Genomic DNA, 20517 nt, shown 5'->3' on the forward strand with positions numbered 1-20517 from the left:
CTTGCCAAATTTGTCCAACTCAGAAGATGGCCTAGCTGAAATCTGAAACCAAGTCTGACGAAAGTTGAAAGCTCAAGTCCTTAACATCTATACTATGTATTAATATGAAATATAAAAGATGTTTAAAAAAAAACAAGTACCAGGAATAGATGACAGCAAAGTGCGAACACTGAAAATAAAATGCAAAGATCTGCTAAGAGAAGTAGTTTCTCATGATGCTCTTCTAAATTAGACTGGGGGAAGGGACATAGTTGGGTATTGAGAAGTGTGCTAAACAGAATTTAAATTGTCCTTAACAGTTTAACTTTGATTAATCTCAGACCTGCAGATATATAATCTGGTCCTCCTATGAAAACACATTCATACTTACATGGCCCAAAACACACCAGGTCAAAAGTAGTAGCTTCTAAACTGTTACCTTACATTACAAAAAGTTAAAATGTAACAATGTAAGCATAATATATACAAAGATGGTTACATAAATATTTATAGATATGTGGATATACAGAAGTTATTACACACACACACATGTATTTCCTTGCTGTCAGCTGAGGGCCCTAAAAACAAGGACATGCCAGAAACAAGGAGCATATCTAAATCCTAGGTGTTAGCTTCCAATATCATTCACCAATTAAAGGAACTAAGGCTCCTTAGAGAAACAGTTGACTGCAGGACTGGGGCAGAAAACACAGATGAGCCTGGAGCACCTTCTAGTGCCAGAAAGAAAGGTTTTAACAAAACAAAAATCAAAGAAACCCCAAATAGGGGCATATTTTCCATATGCAGAAAAAATATCCATACTAGTGTAAATATATGACTGAAAAAAATGAAGAGGATACAAGTCTCCCATGTAAAAGAAATCTTAATAACTTCTGTAGATAATCTACTTTTGTAGATAATCTAACTTTAACTATGGAGAGTTCTTAACTCTCCATTCCTTAACAACTTATTAAACACAGATGCAGAGTACGTTTTTTGTTACCTGAACGTTACTGACCACAGCAGGGATGTTTCAATATTCACTTGCATAACAAATTGCCAGCCACAGGCCTTAGTTGCTGCAAAGATCCTCCAGTCAATAATGTGTTAAGAGTGGGCTCCATATAGTGACTTAATCTCAGAGAACACAGTATGCAAAAGGGGATGGGGGTGAATAACTTGACAGTGGAGAAACGTGACCAACACTATCTTAGCCAGGTGATTAAGGTTCACAATGCTAAGTTACTATTCATTTAAAACTTAAATAATTACAAAATAGAATGTCAACAGTATAGTGCCCTAGACATGTCACTGAAAATAGCACTTTACCTCTGTGTTCTTCCTCCCCAAGTATGTAAATTCAGTCTAACGATGAAGAAAACATATTCTAACGTTGCATTTTACAACTACCTGACCAAGACACCTCAAAACTGTCAAAGTCATCAAAAACAGTATGAGAAACTGTCACAGCCAAGAGGAGCCTAAGGAGATGACTATTTAGTATAAAACTAATGTAAATGTGATGTGGTAACCTAGACGGGATTCTGGAACATAAAAGACATTAGATAAATGCTAAGGAGATATGGTTCATTAATTCTAACAAATGTGCCACATCAATGTAAGATGTTAACAGGGCAAACCGGGTGTGGGATATATGGAAACTCTGCAGTATCTTCCCAACTATGCTGTAAATCTAAAACTGTTCTACAATAACAACTTTATTTTTAAAATAATGTGAAAAATTATCAAGTAGAAAGTTTTGGTAGCTGAAAGAGGGATGAAACCAATGAGTGAAATAGACAATTTGGCAAGTGCGCTTTCAATATTAACAATTCGATCTGAACTGTGAGCATTATATAGGGCATTAATTTATATGTTTTGTATATATCATGTAAGTTTATCCCCAGACTTTTGCTTTGTTACTATAATTTTTTTCTTTTATTAAATGACCATAGTAAGGAAAGCCATTGATATTTAAACAGCCACTTTGCTGATGGCTCATAATGCTCTTATGTATTTTCTCAGCTTACCAGGTATTCCTAAGTACTGACTGCCTTTATAATATTTTGTTTTCTGCTTATCTGTATTATCTAGAACTTCTAGAAAGAAGTTAAACAATAGCATTAACAGGCTTCTTTGTCTGGTTCTATCTTTAATGGGAATCCTTGTGGCTTTTCCCTACCATTAAGCATGATGCTGGGTATGGTTTAAAATATTCATCTATTCCATCTGTTCCTCTTACCAAGGATTTTTTTTTTTAATCAGAAATAAATTCAAATTTTTATTTAGATGCAGAAAACAGATTAGATCATTTGTTTTCTTTGGTTATATTAATATGATGAATTATATTAAAATGTTTCCTAACAATAAACTATCCCACTTCCTGACAAACCACACCTGGTCAATCTATGTTCCTCTAATCTATAGTTACTATTTTATTTGCAAACTATAACTTAGATTTTACATCAATATATAGTGATACTAATGTGCTTTTATAATCACATTTTCAGTATCAGTGTTATACAAAATTTATAGAACAAATGAAAGCTTTCCTTTTTTAAAAATCCTGTGGCTCAATTTAGATATCATTATTATTCTTTATGGGTTTAAAGCAATTCAGTGTAGTGTAGCCAGGCCAGGTGCTTTGACACACCTCTTCACCAGTTTTGACTCTCTTCATTTTTATGGATCTGTTTGCATTTTTTCACAGATCTCGATTTGCATTTCTTAAGTAATCCATTTTGTCTACCAATCTTTAATTTTTAGCCTTGAAAAAGCTCTGAAAAATTAAGTTTGGGTCCTAGTTTACCTCAACCATTAAGAATTATGAAAAAATATAAGGATAAAGATGAAGCAAAAGTGTCAGTTATTTCTACAAAATTTACTAGAATTTGAAGAAGTTGCTAGATAACAAAGGTCAATAAATCAATCACATTTCTATATAGCAAACAAACTAATTTTAAAAGGTATCCATTTATAATAACATCAAAAACAAAGCTACTAGAAATAAATCAAAGGTATGTAAAGAGGAAAGTAATTGAGAAAGATGTCAAAGATCTAAATTAGTGGAGACATCTATCATTTCAATAATGAAGGACTCAACATTGTAAAGATGTCAATTCCTCAAGCTGGTCTACAGATACAGTTTCCATTGAAATTCCACCAGTACTTTTATTTCTAGGTAAAAATTACTAAAGAAATTCTTGAACGTGTGTACCAGGGTACACATAGTTGGCTCAAAACAGCACTGTTTATAACAGCTGAAACTGGAAACAACCCAAATATCTATTCATCATGGGTTAGATAAATGTATTATGGCATGTTAATAAAATGGAATAATACAAACAGTGAAAAAATACAGCCACATGTGAAAAATTTCAAATACAGGCAAAACAAAATGTTTAGAGATACATAACTAGTAACACTAAAGAAAAATGAAATGATCATGGAAGTCAGAACAAGCAGTTTACTTCTGAGGGGGAGAGAGTGAGATGTACTCTGGTAGGGGCATATAAGAGGCTTCAGAAAGCAACTACTTATCCTTGGTGGAATTACACAGGTGTTTGCTTTTATGCTCTGAACCACTGAGTATAGTTTGTCTATGCAACTTTCACCGTTTTTTCAATATTACTTTTAAAAGTTAAAATATTAACAACCCCAATCTTTACTTTCAAATGGCAATCAATGTTTACTTATTCACAACATCCTGAAGAGAACACATCTATATTCTCACAATTAACAAGAAGTCCGAGGAAGACAACATACCTTATATAGTCCAATGCCAGGATCAATAAGAAAATCACGAGTTGATGTAGACGGCTGACTGGAAGGTCCCACCCTTGGGGTTTTCTTTACTTTAGGTGGACTATTAGAATAGGGTTTGGCCTGTACATCAGTCTGTTTTGACGTGCTAGGAAGGTCAGGGTCTGGGCGAACTAGTAGCTGAATTATATCATTAAGTCCAACATCATAGTCAAATAAAGTATATCCATTTTCCAACTGGAAAAAAAAAGGACAGAAAAAGATTAAAATGCTTCTCTCAAAACTCAACCTTTTTACATCCTTAGTTACCCAAATGCCCTAGTCAAATTATTACTATAAAATTCCCAGCATTACAATTTAGTGATCTTGAAGCCATTCCTATGGCCTCTGATGTCAGCATCTTCTAGTTTGTCTGTGTATGCACTCAGTCGTGTCTGACTCTTTGCGACCCCATGGACCATAGCCTGCCAGGCCCCTCTGTCCATGGAATTTTCCAGGCAAGAATACTGGAGTGGACTGCCATTTCCCATTCCAGGGGATCTTCTCAACCCAGGGATTGAACCAGCATCTCATGTGTCTCCTGCATTGGCAGGCAAACTCTTTACCACTGTGCTACCTGGGAAGCATCTTCTCAGAACCTCAATTAATTCTTAGGAATCATTCTATGTCAACTATAGGGAAAACTGACAGCCACTGAAACCAAATATTATCATTGCTGTTGTGACCTCATCACGTAGGCAGAAAAACTCAATCTTCAACAAGTTCTATGTATTTTAATGAATCCACTACAAGAAACAAAAGGTGAATTTTCAAAGTGAATTCACAATATGAACTTTGTGTTCATAAAGACATTTAGTTAACCATTTTATCTTTCTGAAACAGTAACTTTAAAAACCAAGTAGAAAAAAATTCAAGCAGGAATGATTACAATACTTGCTCATCCTACTCCAACTTGCTCAAAGTTTTCTGTAAAGGTGATCAAGTTGAATTATGAAATGTATTCCAGGATGACTAGTGAATAAATTATCTTGTAACTTATCTATATTTTGGCAAGGTTTCTATAAAGGACTGAACTGCATCCACCATTCCCACCATCACTCCTCCCAAATATGCTGAAGTTCTAATCCCAAGTAACTCAGAATGTGAACATATTTATCTGGAAAAAGGATCTTCACAGAGGTCATCAAGTTAAAACTAGATAAGGGTGGACTCTAATCCATTATGATTAGTGTCCTTATAAGAAGTTGAAATTTGGACAGACAAATATTAGTATTAGTCGCTCAGTCGTGTCCAACTTTTTGCGACCCCATGGACTGTAGCCCGCCAGGCTCCTCTGTCCATGGGATTCTCTAGGCAAAAATACTGGAGCAGGTTGCCATTTCCTCCTCCAGGGGACCTTCCCAACTGTACATAAAGGACACACAAACATGGGGAGACAAACATGGGGAGAAAACAGTAACATGACTGGAATGATGTATCTACAAGCCAAGAACACCAAGGATTGCTATCAAAACAAGAAGCTGTTTAAAGGAAGCAAGAAAGGATTCTCCCCTCGAGTATAGCATGGCCCTGCTGACAAGTTAACTTTGGGCTTACAGCTAACAGAACTGCCCGACAAAATTTGTCCTCCTAAGCCACCTAGAGTTTGATACTTTGTTATGGAAGCGCTAGAAAACTAAGTCTCCATTTTGTTTCTTTATACAATTCAGTTGGCCATTTCACTAAACTCCTTAAAGCTCACAACTATCATTTCCCAGGAAACACAACCAATTTAATCCCTAGTCATTTTTCCCTTTGTATGTAGTATCTGTCACCATCCACAGCTCTAACACAATAAGGTCGTATGTGAGAAGTCAACCAAAGAAGACAAGAATAAAAATCTGTCTTTGAATGACAAACGTACTAGTGTATTAAATAAGTACCTTTAATTCAAACAATCCAAAACATACTTAGAACAATCCTACACATTACAGGACTGCAAAGAGATGAAATCAGTCAATCCTAAAGGAAATTAGTCCTGAATATTCATTGGAAGGACTGATGCTGAAGCTGAAACTCCAATACTTTGGCCACCTGATGCGAAGAACCGACTCATTGGAAAGACCCTGATGCTGGGAAAGATTGAGGGCAGGAGGGTAAGGGGATGACAGAAGATGAGATGGTTGGATGGGAGATGGTTGCACGGCATCACCAACTTGATAGACATGAGTTTGAGCAGATTCTGAGAGTTGGTGATGGACAGGGAAGCCTGGTGTGCAGTAGTGTATGGGCTCTCAAAGAGTCGGACACAACTGAGCGACTGAACTGAACACATCACAGGTGTTCACAACTGTTAAACAGAACAAGGGAGAGAAATTAAAATTTCACAATAGTGGAATTAAATGAGACATTATCTAACAGACTAGCTAACATGCTTCTTTCAAATAAGTCTAAGGAGTCTCCCAAGTCAGTAAGCAGATAAGCCCTTATCAGGATAGGATGTTAACATGGCTTATCTGATTAGAAAAACAAGAACTCCTAATCCTCAACTACTGGGAAAACCTCAGTAAGCAAAAAACTACACGTTCACATCTTCACTTTGCCTGTCTCCAACAGCATCCCCACTTCATCCAAAAAAAAACAAACACTAACAGCACAGAACATGAAAATTAACTGGTAGGGCATTCCCCAAAATGAAGATACCTGTACGAAGCCGTATAATAGAAATCAGGCCCACAGTAACCTGTAACCAGTTTTCCTCAATCAGTTATGTTTGCTAGGATAGCCACTTTTACCCAGATGATGAATCCTTTCCTAATTCATAGGCACTCTCAGAAGTTTTCCTGAAATAGTGATTATCCATCCACCACATAGCAAGTTCCACAGAGTTTTGCTATTGTGCAGAGTTGCCAAGACTGTTGGAATGATTTGTTATTTTAAAAGTACCAAGAATTCCCTGGTGGTCCAGTGGTTAGGACTCTACTGTGGAGGGCAGTTCACTCCCAGGTTAGGGAACTAAGATTCCAAAAGTGAAAGTCACTTAGCCATGTCTGATTCTTCAGCACCCCATGGACTGTAGCCCACTAGGCTCCTCTGTCCATGGGATTCTCCAGGCAAGAATATTGGAGTGGGCAGCCATTCCCTTCTCCAGGAGCCATGCAGCCAAATGAATAACACGTACTAAAGTCCTCCCAAATTTAACAAAAGTATAGACTGAAAATTACCTGTACTTAAATTATGCTGAGTAGGGGAGAAACAGATTGGTAATTTGAAACTTACACTTATGAGTTTCAGGCATGTAACCAATGAATGTCTCATAGCAGAAAATGTTTGAGAACTGCCATTCCAGAAGATGTGGCTGAAGAACTTATATTAGAGAGGCAGGGATGGTCTTAGAATTTTTTTCTCTGAATTGGGTTTAAGTTAAGAAATTATAGGTAACAGTAAGAATTACAACTGTGATGCAAGGGAAAACTAGGAAGCAAACACCAAATGGCAGTGGCTCAGAAGGCAGAGAAGTTATTCCCAAGAGGCTACTGATAAGGGATGCAGGTGGAGACCATTATTTTCATCGATCTTTCACAGCATATATACTACAAAACACACACACACACACACACGCCCGCTCCTTCAAGTAGGCAAACACTTTTACTTTGTACTGCATGTGAAAACTGAGTACAGGGACAAAAGGAAACTGTCTTTCTTCTGGTTCATGCTTCACATCTACAGTCTACTCTAAGAGTTCCTACAGTGGTACAGGGAAGAGAAGAGGGAAGAGAATCCTTTCAGAATAGGAAAAGCTCTGGATTCTCAAAGATTTAGAGATCCACCAATACAACTCTTTCTTAAACAAACCCCCAGGGAGCAAACTCAACCTCTCAAAGAAGATCTAAATGAGGTTACCCTACTTTAACTGGAACTTACAGCCCTGACTGCTGCTCTCTCCATTTTGACTCTCAAAAGTAGTCAATCACACAATTACAGTGCTGCTCAAGCTTCATTTGCATACCGACCACCTGGGGACCTTGTTAAAATACAGATTCTAGTTCAGTGAGGCTGGTCAGGTGAAGTTAATGCTGCTGGTCCTGCTGATCCAGGGACCATACTTTGAACAGTAAGAAACTAGTATGAGGCTAACTTCCTACAAAATGCATTTTCAAACTCTGGTGTTCATCAGTATCTCCCATGGGGTCTTGTTAAATTCAACCACTTGCAATTTTAGGGTGAGGTGAGCATCTATAATAAATATCCACCAAGTGATTCTGATGTTTATCAGAGATTAAAAGCAGGAGACCTAACATACAAAGGTGTAAGGGGAGGCAATTTACATCATGGACACTGTAAATGTTTTTTTATATATGACATTTTTCATTATGTGGCAGTAAGTATCTTGAGGAAGGAGTGTGTTTTCCTAATAAGCACAAACCTCTGACTTCTCAAAGATTTAGAGATTCACCAATATAACTCTTCCTTAAAAAAATTCCAACCTCCAGGGTACAAATTCAGCTTCTCAGAGAAGCATATCCAAACGAGGTTACCCTACTTTACCTGGAATTTACAGCCTTGCTCTCTCTCCATTTTGACTCTATCTATTGATCTACTCTGCCCTGTCTCGTTTTGACTCTCAAAAGAGCATTTTACAGGATAAGGGCAAGTTTGTGACATCAATCCAATAAAAGCCTACTACAGACACACTATCCTGTCCAAGGACTGTAGACTGTATTTCCAAAGGAGAATAGAGATAATAATCACTCCCATGGCTACTTGTCAGCTTGTAAATAAACACCTGGAGCACTATCTTTCTTCTGTCTCCAACTAAGTAGCAAGCCAAGGTCCATTCCTAATTCCTCCTTGTCTACCATTATAGAGAAATAAGAGAGAGAGTTAACAACTGTCCTGGGCTAAGAGGTACATAAGGTTGTTATATTCAACAGTTTTCCCATGAGCCTGGAATAGTTTTGTGGTGTCCTGAAAATGTACTCTGTTGCCTTGAATTCATCACAATCCCTTCCTTTCCCTCAAGACAGCCAGGTGCACATTTTCTTTTTATCATATTTTTATTATTAGAAGGTAAGAGGTGTTGCCTGGGAATACATTTTCATGCTTCATTTCTATCTCTGGTGAAGTTAAAAGTATCCTAGGAATTTATGTACTACTGTCCCCAGCTAGAAAATAAAATCCAATAGACTTGATTACATGCTTTTCACTTTTGATCAAAAGATAAAAAAGGTATTAGCCACAGGAGGCACAGCGATATAAAGTTGCATAGTGTTTAATACACATACATTTATTTTTAAAGCAAAGTTTAAATCTAACAGCTGTTTTTGTAAGTCAAACACTAGAAGATCAATATAAAACTAATTACTATCAAAGATGCAATACTATCTAATTAGTACTACTAATACTATCTTGCTGTTGTTGTTTAGTCGCTAAGTCGTGTCCGATTTTTTGTGACCCAATGGACTGCCAGGCTCCTCTGTCCATGGGATTTCCCAGGCAAGAATAGTGGAGTGGGTTGCCAATTCCTCCTCCAGGGGCTCTTCCCCTCCCAGGATCAAACCGTGTCCCCTGCATTCCCAGTTACCTGGGAAGCCCATGATATTTCTTACTTAAAACAATACATGGCTCTTTCTCTCTCAGAGTGTAATCTCATTACTCTACAATCTCTGGACAGTTTCAAACGGTAAGCCTACGAAGGGGAGAAAAATATTCCTTTCAAACACTAAGCTGTAGGAAAAAAAGGCTACTTCTACCAAATCAAAGAGAGTTACACTTATTTCAAACAACAGGATTGGAGCCAAACTATGATCAGCTGGAGGATGCCAACTTCTTTAGTTGATTAACATTTTTTAAAAAAGAAAAAGATAAAGACAGGACGGGTCTGAGTCTCTTGATACAGACCATGTGAGTAGGAAAAATCTTGAATGGGCCAGACCAAGGCCATACCGTTCAACTACCAGCGACGCCCACAGGCAACCTCACCGCCAAAAAACACTTTCAGCCTTCAAGTGTGTACCGCTGGCTATGCTCCAATTACTGTGTCAAAAGCTTGGGTGAGGGTTCTATTAGAAGGTGAAGGATAAGAGCAAAACAAATCTTTTGTACTGCTTTTCACTCTTCGAACAACCCCCGTGGCCCAAACTGGGCAGTTTAAGCCTGGTCCCGGGTTACACCAATAGCTTCTTCAGCAGGTCTCTAATCTCCCCTACGACAGATTCGATTCTAGGAAAGGAGGTGGGGTGGGGAAGCAGAAGTTCTGGAAACCCTTCGAATCTTCAGTGTATACAAATCCCTTCCACAGTGAGGAGGCAGACTTAGAATCTTGTGCCCCATAGGGAGCAATATGTAAGTTTCCCCTCCCATTTGGGAGTCGGCAGCGCGGCTGAGGTACGGAAGAGATACGAGCCGTTAGCCGGGTCAGCACGGCCGGGAGCCGGAGCCTCCTGCCCTCCCCACCCGCACTTCGGCATGGCCGCCAGAGCCCGCTGCCCTCCCCGCCCTCCTGGGGCCACGGACCCCACCAAGCGCGGGAAAGGAGGTACCCCACGCACTCTGGCGGGCTGTGCCTGCGGCTGCTGACCGGCTTGACAAGGGCGGTAGGTCTCGGCGCTCGGGGCGCCCCCGCCTCCGACTCCGCCGAGCGCACCTGCAACTAGGGTGGCCGGGACCCCGCTGCGCCCCACAGGCGGGCCCAGGGCCGCACTCTGAGCCTCGCGGGCTGCCCATCCGAAGTGGAGCCAGGTGCGCTCAGTGCGCACGGTACACCAAGCCCTCCGGCCCGCCCAGCCCAAGCATCCCGCTGCCCTCGCTGGGGCTTCCAGAGAAGTGCGTTGGGCGCGCCTTACCTGCTTGCCCCGGTAGAAGAGGCGCTGGCACTCGGGCCGTACGTCGAACAGCGCCCACACCCGCTCGCGCAGTTCCTCAATTGTGGCTTTCCGAGACACGTCCTCAATGGTGCGCGTCTGCGAGCCGTCGATGGTGCGAACCTGGATCCACATCTCGGCGCCGGGAGAAGGGGCCGGCTCTGCTTTGTCTCCCCCTGCGCTCCGGCCGCCGCGCCCCGCCCGGCCCGCGCCGCTTCCCCGGCGGCTCTGGCTCTCAGCGGCTGGCCGGCGAGCGCGCGCACAAGGGAGGAAGACTGACCAGGCGCCGGGCCCGACAGGCGGCGGTGAATCCTAGACCGTGCGCCCACCCAACAGAGCTGGAGAAGGAAGGAAACCGAAACCAGTCGGAAGCTCGGCTGCTATTGCAGCCCCCGCCTCACAAATAGGAAGCAGCCTTGTCTGCGCTGCGCGGAGTGTTTACTTATAGAGCTCTAGCTCCCACATGGAGGTCACGGCGCCAACCCGGATCTCGCGAGATCTACGCCGGGCTCCGCCTTAAAGAGGTAGCGACTAGGGAAGTGGCTGTAGACCAGGGGGAACTAAAATGGGAGGGTGCAGGGAGGACGGGACAGAGGGGCGGGGCCGCCTAGAGCCGTTACTTGCGTCTCCGCCTGCACCTGGGCCTTGGACACGCCCTCTAGCCTTTGGGTGTCTGGCAGTTACAAGGCCGCCCACATGGGTTCCCGCTTTGGTCCAGTTTTCGCTACCCAGGGCGCCAGCGACTCCTCAGGCTTAGCAGATTCCGTTCTGTGGTCTCAAAAACACACCAAAGATAAGAAATTCTGACGTGCACTTGTGTGATCAAGGAAAGGGGAGTGCGTGCGTGCGGGTGCAGCTTAAATTTGTGAGAAATCACTTCAGGAAATGAACCCGCTCCACCGCTCTTTGCCAGACACTGTCAGCCACGCGGCCTGGCTGGGCCGGCCACCCAGGAAAGACCCTGGGGACCCTTATGCTTCGCGAAGTCGTTTCCCGCCAGGCCCGAATGCTGCCTTCGCGCGGAAACCTTCATCCTGGGGTTTCCCGCCGCTGGGCTGAGGTGGCTGCCCTAGGCGGGCAAGCTAAAGGCCTGCTGGGATCGTCCTCTTCGGGCCCGCTGCGCTCGCAACCGTACCTCAGGCCTCGGAGGTGTTGGTGCCGCCTCCCGGAGGGCCCTTCGCGGTTACCGATTGTGGACCTGAGTTAGTAAGCATTTGGCCTGAGGGATTGCAGGGTCATGGATAATGCTTTTAAAGGATGCAAAATTACACACCTCTGAAGAAGTCCAGAGATCCTACTAGGAATAAACTATCAGAAATAGGCCCAAAGCACGTTACCTAAGACATCGAACAGTGCGCTTACTTCAAAGAAGAAGGAAGAGAGCATATGAAGGTAGAAAAAATTATACATATATAAAAGATTTGAACTTAATATTTGCCAAAATCCATAACTTGACTATTCAGACTGGTGCAAATTATTAGCATAAAAGGCAGAGCAGCATTTTTGCTATAACCACTTGAAATAATTGCCAGTACAGAGATCCAGTAGTATGACTGAAAAAAAAAGATGGCCCAACAGGGGAGGGACAGAAAAAAGTGGAATACCTATACAGACTTGGTCTCTGCTCTTGTTGGAAATTTTACATTCACTGTATCTTCTAGATATAATTCATCTTGTCTGCTCCTAAGTAAAGCAAATACTGAGTATTCATTACATGTGTAACTATTAGGCACGCTTATAACCTGTCCCAATAAGGGATAGCTATTTGCTATTATAGGATATCCTATGCCATTGTGGAAGCATATTAAGAATTTTTTTTTCTAATTCTCTGCTTACAAAGAATTTACAATCCAATTGAGATAAGATTTAGAAAGCATGAAAATATTAAAGAATAATTTAGTACTAAATAGTCTGCTTTTGATTAAAGCAACAATTAGACATGAGAGACTAGAATTAGAGATGAGGTACTAGAATAATCTGTGAGCTTAAAGACAGGGGTACAACTTGACCTGAGTTGAATGATATACTATAAGGAAGACAGTATTTAAATGAACAGTTCACAGATTGAGATAGGCCTCAATTGTAAACTCAGTTTTGCTCTTTACTTAAAATATGATTTGGAGAGATTGTTTACTTAAGTTTCTTCTATGTAAAATGGTGCTTGTAATGTCTAAAGAGTGTAGAGGATTCAGCATAGTGCCTATCCCTAGCTGGTACACAATCAATTATTTTTGTGCTCTTATTATGGAAAAGTTTTAGTTAAGTACAGAATGCCCTCAGAGGAGAGAGCGCTTAAGCAAAGACTGAAGGTACGCATTTTTGCAGTCCGTAGGAATTACATGTAAAAAGTTTGACTAAATGGAGAAGAGCAGAGTGTGAAGCTTAGCATTCAAAGCAGTAGATTTTGTGGGCCCCAGGGAGAAATTAAGGTTTTTACAGGAGTCCACTGATGTAATTAAATAGGCCTTTGGAAAGACAGCAGAAAGAATGTGGAAGGATGCCTTAGGGAAAAACTAAGTGGGGGGTGGGGCTGGAATGCTGTCAGAAAGCTTACTAAAGAGGTAATTGTGTCAGTTTTGGTGAAATTTGTGGCAGTGGGTGAGAGAGGAAAGGATAGATTCTAGAGTGTCCTAGAAAATCAAGCCCATCAGGCTTGCAGAATGTGTGGATATGAGGAATGAGGAAAATGCTAAGAATAGTTCTCGTTTCTAGTTTGGGAGACTTAAATGATGGTTTTGGTAAATGGTAATGCTTATAACTAGAAGAGAAAGCAAATTGGGAAAATAGGGTGAGTTCTGTTTGCACTGTATAGCATTTGAAATGCATCTAAAATATACCTAGATAGAGATATCTACGTGACAGTTGGAAATACAAGGCCAAAGTTTTGAAGGAAAGTAAAGAAGTTCTGAAGGAGGAACTGGTCAAGACCTCTGGTACTCACTTCCATGATACAATTTGTCCTTCTTAATGTGGTGGGTCTTCCATGGAGAACTCTTGGTGGGGGTGGGGAGAGGAGGAAATTTACTGTCAAAATTGGTTATCTACTGGGATTATATAGAATATGTGTTAATCTAGTCAGTATAGCTCCCAAATGATTGACAGGACAGGGCTTAGAGATGTAAGACCCAGAAAACAAATTATTTGTCCTGTGTAGATCAAATGAATTACATCTGGAAACATAGATTCTATGTATACTAACTTACTTAGCCTATAAATAACCACAAACAGCGGTTTTATGTGTAACAAAATATATCCTTTTGTGTTTATTCACACAGTATGTGTTGTAACTAAGATTTTCTCTCTTTCCTTGCAATGCTGTTGTCTACTTAGGAAGTTGCCCCATTTTAAAAACAAGATAGAAGTTCTCTGACAAAAATCATAATATGAGACAGTTCTGACATACCATGCCTAATTATCAGATGTGTAACTGAAACAACCTGGATGTGAACAAGGAAAGAGGAATTATTTACATGGATAAGAAGCAAATACTAAAGTTTATGCCATCAGTCATGATTCGGTATTCGTTCAAATCAAAAGAGGCAAAAACAGAAAATAAAAATTGATTGTAGAACTAATTATTCTAGAATCTTATCACCCCTCAGAATATCTCCTTTTCACAACTAACGTCTCAAAGTCAACACACACACGCACCACACACACACACACATACACGTAGAGTGAATTTTATTCTGGTCTCTAAAGTTTGGATTACCACCTTTTTATCTGTACATTATTGATGATTACCTTCCTTTCACTCTTCCAGGACCACTCTACTTGGCCACTGTCCTGAAGTTCAAAGACAGAGAGTACATCAACGGGGTCAGTGCTTTCACACTTCCAACTGAGTTTGGCCAGTGGGGAGGAAGCACAGACAGGAACACTGCAGAATGGGAAAAGAGTGAGGTCAATATATTTATTCCCCTGGTTTTCTCCCTGAAAGGTGTCTTAGCCTTCCTGGGAAGTAACTATTTCTCTGAAAGTGACTTACTTTTTCATGTTCTTGTAACTTCTCCCTTCTTTTGTTGCTTTGGGTCAGGAATTGTAACATTTTTACAATCCTAGATTCATATATATTCTTTCAGTTCCCTATACCTTGCCCACAGCCTTTCTCCCCTTTTTTCTTCCAATTGAGGTATAGTCGATGTACAATACTATGTAAGTTTCAGATGTACAACATACTGATGGATGGAGGAGCCTGGTGGGCTGCAGTCCATGGGGTCGCTGAGCGACTTCACTTTCACTTTTCACTTTCATGCATTGGAGAAGGAAATGGCAACCCACTCCAGTGTTCTTGCCTGGAGGATCCCAGGGACAACGGAGCCTGCTGGGCTGCCATCTATGGGATCGCACAGAGTTGGACACGACTGAGATGACTTAGCAGCAGTAGCAGTCCAATTATAGGTACTATAAGGTATTGACTATATTCCCTGTGCTGTGCAATATACCCTTGTAGCTTATTTATTTTGTAGTTATAGTTTTAGTAGTTTATATCTCTTATTCCCCTACCTCTATTTGCCTCTCCTTCCTACCCTCCCCCCAGTGGTAACCACTAGCTTTTCTCTTTATCTGTTTTGTTATACTTTCCAGTTTGCTTTATTTTTTTTTTAGATTCCACATTAGAAAAGCTAGAGGAACCAGAGATCAAATTGCCAACATCCGCTGGATCATCGAAAAAGCAATAGAGTTCCAGAAAAACATCTACTTCTGCTGTATTGACTACGCCAAAGCCTTTGACTGTGTGGATCACAACAAACTGTGGAAAATTCTCAAAAAGATGGGAATACCAAACCACCTGACCTGCCTCCTGAGAAATCTGTATGCAGGTGAAGAAGCAACAGTTAGAACTGGACATGGAACAACAGACTGGTTCCAAATCAGGAAAGGAGTACGTCGAGGCTGTATATTGTCACCCTGCTTATTTAACTTATATACAGAGTACATCATGCCAAATGCCGGGCTGGATGAAGTACAAGCTGGAATCAAGATTGCCGGGAGAAATATCAGTAACCTCAGATATGCAGATGACACCACCCTTATGGCAGAAAGCAGAGAACTAAAGAGCCTCTTGATGAAAGTGAAAGAGGAGAGTGAAAAAGTTGGCTTAAAACTCAACATTCAGAAAACCAAGATCATGGCATCTGGTCCCATCACTTCATGGCAAGTAGATGGGGAAAAAATGGAAACAGTGAGAGACTATTTTGGGGGCTCCAAAATCACTGCAGATGGTGACTGCAGCCATGAAATTACAAAACACTTGCTCCTTGGAAGAAAGGCTATGACCAGCCTGGACAGCATGTTGAAAAGCAGAGACAATACTTTGCCAACAAAGGTCCATCTAGTCCAGGCTATGGTTTTTCCAGTGATCATGTATGGATGTGAGAGTTGGACTATAAAGAAAGCTGAATGCCAAAGAATTGATGCTTTTGAACTGTGGTGTTGGAGAAGACTCTTGAGAGTCCCTTGAATAGCAAGGAGATCCAACCAGTCCATCCTAAAGGAAATCAGTCCTGGTTGTTCGTTGGAAGGACTGATGCTGAAGCTGAAACGCCAACCCTTTGGCCACCTGATGTGAAGAACTGACTCATTGGAAAAGACCCCGATACTGGGAAAGATTGAAGCCAGGAGAAGGGGACAACAGAGGATGACATGGTTGGATGGCATCACCGACGCAATGGACGTGAGTTTGAGTAGGCTCCAGGAGTTGGTTATGGACAGGGAAGCCTGGCTTGCTGCAGTCCATAGGGTCACAAAGAGTCGGACATGACTGAGCAACTGAACTGAACAGTAATTGTGTTTCTCTGTCTTATTTATTTCACTAGCACAATACCTACCAAGTTCATCCATATTGTTGCAAATGGCAAAATTCCATTCCTCTTTATGGCTGAGTAATATTCCACTGTGTATATGTATGTGTGTATGTATATATATATACATCTCACACCTTCTTTATCCGTTCGTCCATTGAGGGACACTTAGGTTGCTTCCATATCTTGGCAATTGTATATAATGCTGCTATGAACATTGTTGGGATGCATGTATCATTTTGAATTAGTGTTTTGTTTTTTTAAAAAAATATCTAAGAGTGGAATTGCTGGGTCATATGTAGTTCTGGGCCTCCCTTGTGGCTCAGTGGCAAAGAATCCACCTGACAGTGTGGGTTCGATCCCTGGGTTGGGAAGATCTCATGGAGAAGGAAATGGCAACCTTCTCCAGTATTCTTGCCTGAGAAAACCCATGGACAGAGGAGCCTGGCGGTCTACAGTCCATGGCGTCATGAAAGAGTCAGATACACCTAACAACTAAACAACAACAACACAACATGTTTGTTCTATTTTTAATTTTTTGAGGAACTTCCATACTGTTTTCTACAGGCCCACACTAATTAATCCCTTGTGGAGGAAATAAAACATTAAAAGTACCTCAAGGGGAGATTTTCTGTTATAGTTTCTAATGCTATTTTATCCTGTATGGGACTCTTTGTGCCTCTTGGACTTGACTGACTATTTCCTTTTCCTTGTTGGTGAAATTTTCAACTATAATCTCTTCAAAAATTTTCTCATACCTTTTCTTTTTCTCTTGTTCTTCTGGGACCCCTATAATTCAAATGTTGGTGCATTTGATATTGTCCCACAGGTCTCAAGACTATCCTCATTTCTTTTCATTCTTTTTACTTTATTCTGCTCTTCAGAAGTTATTTCTACCATTTTAATCTTCCAGCTCACAAATCAGCTGATTCGTTCTTCTGCTTCAGATATTCTATTGATTCCTTCCAGAGTATTTTTAATTTCAATAATTGTGTTGTTTGTGTATTTATTCTTTAATTCTTCTAGGTCTTTGTTAATTGATTCTTGCATTTTCTCCATTTTGTTTTCAAGGTTTTTGATCATCTTTACTATCATTATTCTGAATTCTTTTTCAGGTAGTTTGCTGATTTCCTTTTCATTTATTTGGACTTCTGTATTTCTAATTTGTTCCTTCATTTATGTAGTATTTCTCTGCCTTTTCATTATTTTTTTTTAACTTCTTGTGTTTGAGGTCTCTTTTTCCCAGGCTTCAAGGTTGAATTCTTTCTTCCTTTTGGTTTCTGCCCTCCTAAAGTTGGTCCAGTGGTTTGTGTCTCTAATGCTATTTTAAAAAGAACTACATGTTACAAGAATTGAACTAGAATTTACATTGACTAAAAAAACTTCATATTGTGATTCATTACTTAAATTAGCCATATTTTAAAGAATCACTTATTTTTACTAGAATTTTTTTCTATTTTTAATAGAATCACAGATTTTTACTATGGAAATATATTTCATAGGTCATTTTGCTCTAAGCTCTTTAGCAAATGACAAAATGAGTTGGACAAGGACATGAATCAATGACTGACAGTGTTAGAACCCTAAATTTCCCATGTCCTTCTTCTTAGTCAGAGTTCTTTACCCTTCAGTTGTCCCTCTTGTGTGTCTGGAGGCCTTCCCATTCACTTTGTCCAGAGAATAATCCTCATTTTTCTTGCAGTGAGTTCTCTGGTTCTTTGGAATACCTGATGGTTCAAATAGGAGTGAGGACCTGAGATTCTCATTAAACACTTGCAATTTATTCCGTTTTCAGTCACATTCTTTCTCTTGCCTTGTGAGATTGGTCCTTCTTATTTTTCAACTTCTCTGAGGGCTTTGGGTCAATCTGCTTGGATTTCTCCACTGAAGACTGTTAGAGTTCAACTTCCTGATGAAGGGTTCAAATTAGATTCTAACAGTGAGAATACCAGCCTCAGTCCTTCTAATGAATATTCAGGGTTGATTTCCTTTAGGATTGACTGGTTTCATCTCCTTGCTGTCCAAGGAACTCTCAAGAGTCTTCTCCAACACCACAGTTCAAAAGCATCAATTCTTCAGCACTCAGCCTTCTTTATGGTCCAACTCTCACATCCATACATGACTACTGGAAAAACCATAGCTTTGACTATATGGACCTTTGTCAGTAAGGTGACTTCTCTGCTTTTTAATACATTGTCTAGGTTTGTCATAGCTTTTCTTCCAAGGATCAAGCATCTTTTAATTTCATGGCTACAGTCACCGTCTGCAGTGATTTTGGAGCACAAGTGAATAAAATCTGTCACTACTTCCACTTTTTCCCCATCTATTTGTCATTAAGTGATGGGACCAGATGCTGTGATCTTGGTTTTAGAATGTTGAGTTTTAAGCCAGTTTTTTCACTCTCCTCTTTCACCCCCAGGGCTTCCTTGGTAGCTCAGCAGGTAAAGAATCTACCTGCAATGCAGAAAACCAAGGTTAGATTCCTGGGTCGGGAAGATCCCCTGGAGAAGGGATAGACTACGCACTCTAGTATTCTTGGGCTTCCCTGGTCGCTCAGCTGGTAAAGAATCCACCTGCAATGCAGGAGACCTGGGTTTAATCCATGGGTTGGGAAGATCCCCTGGAGAATGGAAAGGCTACCCTCTCCAGTATTCTGACCTGGAGAATTCCATGGACTGTATAGTCCATCAGGTCACAAAGAGATGGACTCAACTGAGCGACTTTCACTTTCATCATCATCAAGAGACTCTTTAGTTCCTCTTCACTTTCTTGCATTAAAGTCGTATCATCTGCATATCTGAGATTGTTGATATCTTTCCTGATAATCTTGATTCCAGCTTGTGATTCATCCAGCCCTGCATTTCTCATGATGTACTCTGCATATAAGTTAAATAAGCAGGCTGACAATATACAGCCTTTTCATACTCCTTTCCCAGTTTTTAACCAGTCCATTGTTCCACCTCAGGTCCTAACTGTTGCTTCTGACCTGCAAACATGTTTCTTAGGATACAGGTAAGGTGGTCTGGTATTCCATCTCTTTTAGAATTTTCCACAGTTTTTTGTGATCTACACAATGACTTTAGCATAGTCAATGAAGCAGAAGGAGATGTTTTTCTAGAATTCCTTTGCTTTTTCTATGATGCAATGGATGTTGGCAATTTGATGTCTGGTTTCTCTGCCTTTTCTAAATCCAACTTGTACATCTGGAAGTTCTCGGTTCACATACTGTTGAAGCCTAGCTGGAAGGATTTTGAGCATTACCTTGCTAGCATGTAAAATGAATGCAATTGTATGGTAGTTTGGGCATTCTTTGGCATTGCCTTTCTTTGGGTTTGGAATGAAACCTGACTCTTTCCAGTCCTGTGGCCACTGCTGAGTTTTCCATATTTGCTAGCATATTAAGTGCAGCACTTTTACAGCATCATCTTTTAGGATTTTAAATAGCTCTGCTGAATTCCGTCACCTCCACTAGCTTTGTTCATAGTAATGCTTCCTAAGGCCCTGTTGAATTCACACTTGAAGATGTCTGTCTCTAGGTGAATGACCACATCAATGTGATTTTTCAGGTCATTAAGACCTTTTTTGTAGAGTTCTTCTGTGTATTCTTGGCACTTCTTCTTAATCTCTTCTGCTTCTGTTAGGTCCTTGCCCAATGGACCTCTTCTGTCCTTTATAGTGCCCATCTTTGCATGAAAAGTTCCCCTGGTGTTTCTAATTTTCTTGAAGAGATCTCTAGTCTTTCTCATTCTACTGTTTTCCTCCATTTATTTACATTGTTCACTTAAGAAGTCTTTCTTATCTCTCCTTGCTATTCTCTGGAACTCTGCCTTTAGTTGGGTATATCTTTCCCTGTTTCCTTTGCCTTTTGCTTCTCTTCTTAGCTATTTGTAAGGCCTCCACAGACAACCACTTTGCCTTCTTGCATTTCTTTTTCTTTGGGATGGTTTTGGTCACTGCCTCCTATGCAGTGTTATGAACCTCTGTCCATAGTCCTTCAGGTATTCTGTCTACCAGGTTTATCCCCTGAATCTATTCATCACCTCCACTGTATAATCATAAGGGATTTGATTTAGGTCGTACCTTCATGGCCTCGTGGTTTTCCTTACTTTCTTCAATTTAAATCTGAATTT

The 20517-nt window shown here is 40.6% G+C and overlaps 1 protein-coding gene and 1 long non-coding RNA gene across 3 annotated transcripts in view; one reads left to right on the forward strand and one right to left on the reverse strand.

Moving 5' to 3' along the window:
- UHRF2 (ubiquitin like with PHD and ring finger domains 2) overlaps nt 1-11075 on the reverse strand; it is a 71810-nt gene extending 60735 nt beyond the window's left edge. For both annotated transcript variants that reach the window (XR_014056803.1, XM_081500614.1), the window contains exons 1-2: nt 10566-11075; nt 3745-3978 (exon numbers count right to left, since the gene is read on the reverse strand). Coding sequence is in view for 1 of the 2 variants with exons in the window: in XM_081500614.1 (XP_081356740.1) it covers nt 3745-3978; nt 10566-10718 (387 nt within the window). In the remaining variant the exon portion in view is untranslated. The remainder of the gene's footprint in view (nt 1-3744; nt 3979-10565) is intronic.
- A 37-nt stretch (nt 11076-11112) lies between these two features.
- Nucleotides 11113-20517, forward strand: part of LOC145510173 (uncharacterized) — a 33677-nt gene continuing 24272 nt past the window's right edge. The window contains exons 1-3 of the long non-coding RNA XR_014056853.1: nt 11113-11975; nt 14347-14481; nt 15192-16260. This is a non-coding gene — a long non-coding RNA (uncharacterized LOC145510173). The remainder of the gene's footprint in view (nt 11976-14346; nt 14482-15191; nt 16261-20517) is intronic.

The sequence above is a fragment of the Giraffa tippelskirchi genome, chromosome 1 (genome assembly GCF_054371585.1).
Source record: "Giraffa tippelskirchi isolate mGirTip1 chromosome 1, T2T-mGirTip1v1.2.pri, whole genome shotgun sequence".
Taxonomy (NCBI): domain Eukaryota; kingdom Metazoa; phylum Chordata; class Mammalia; order Artiodactyla; family Giraffidae; genus Giraffa; species Giraffa tippelskirchi.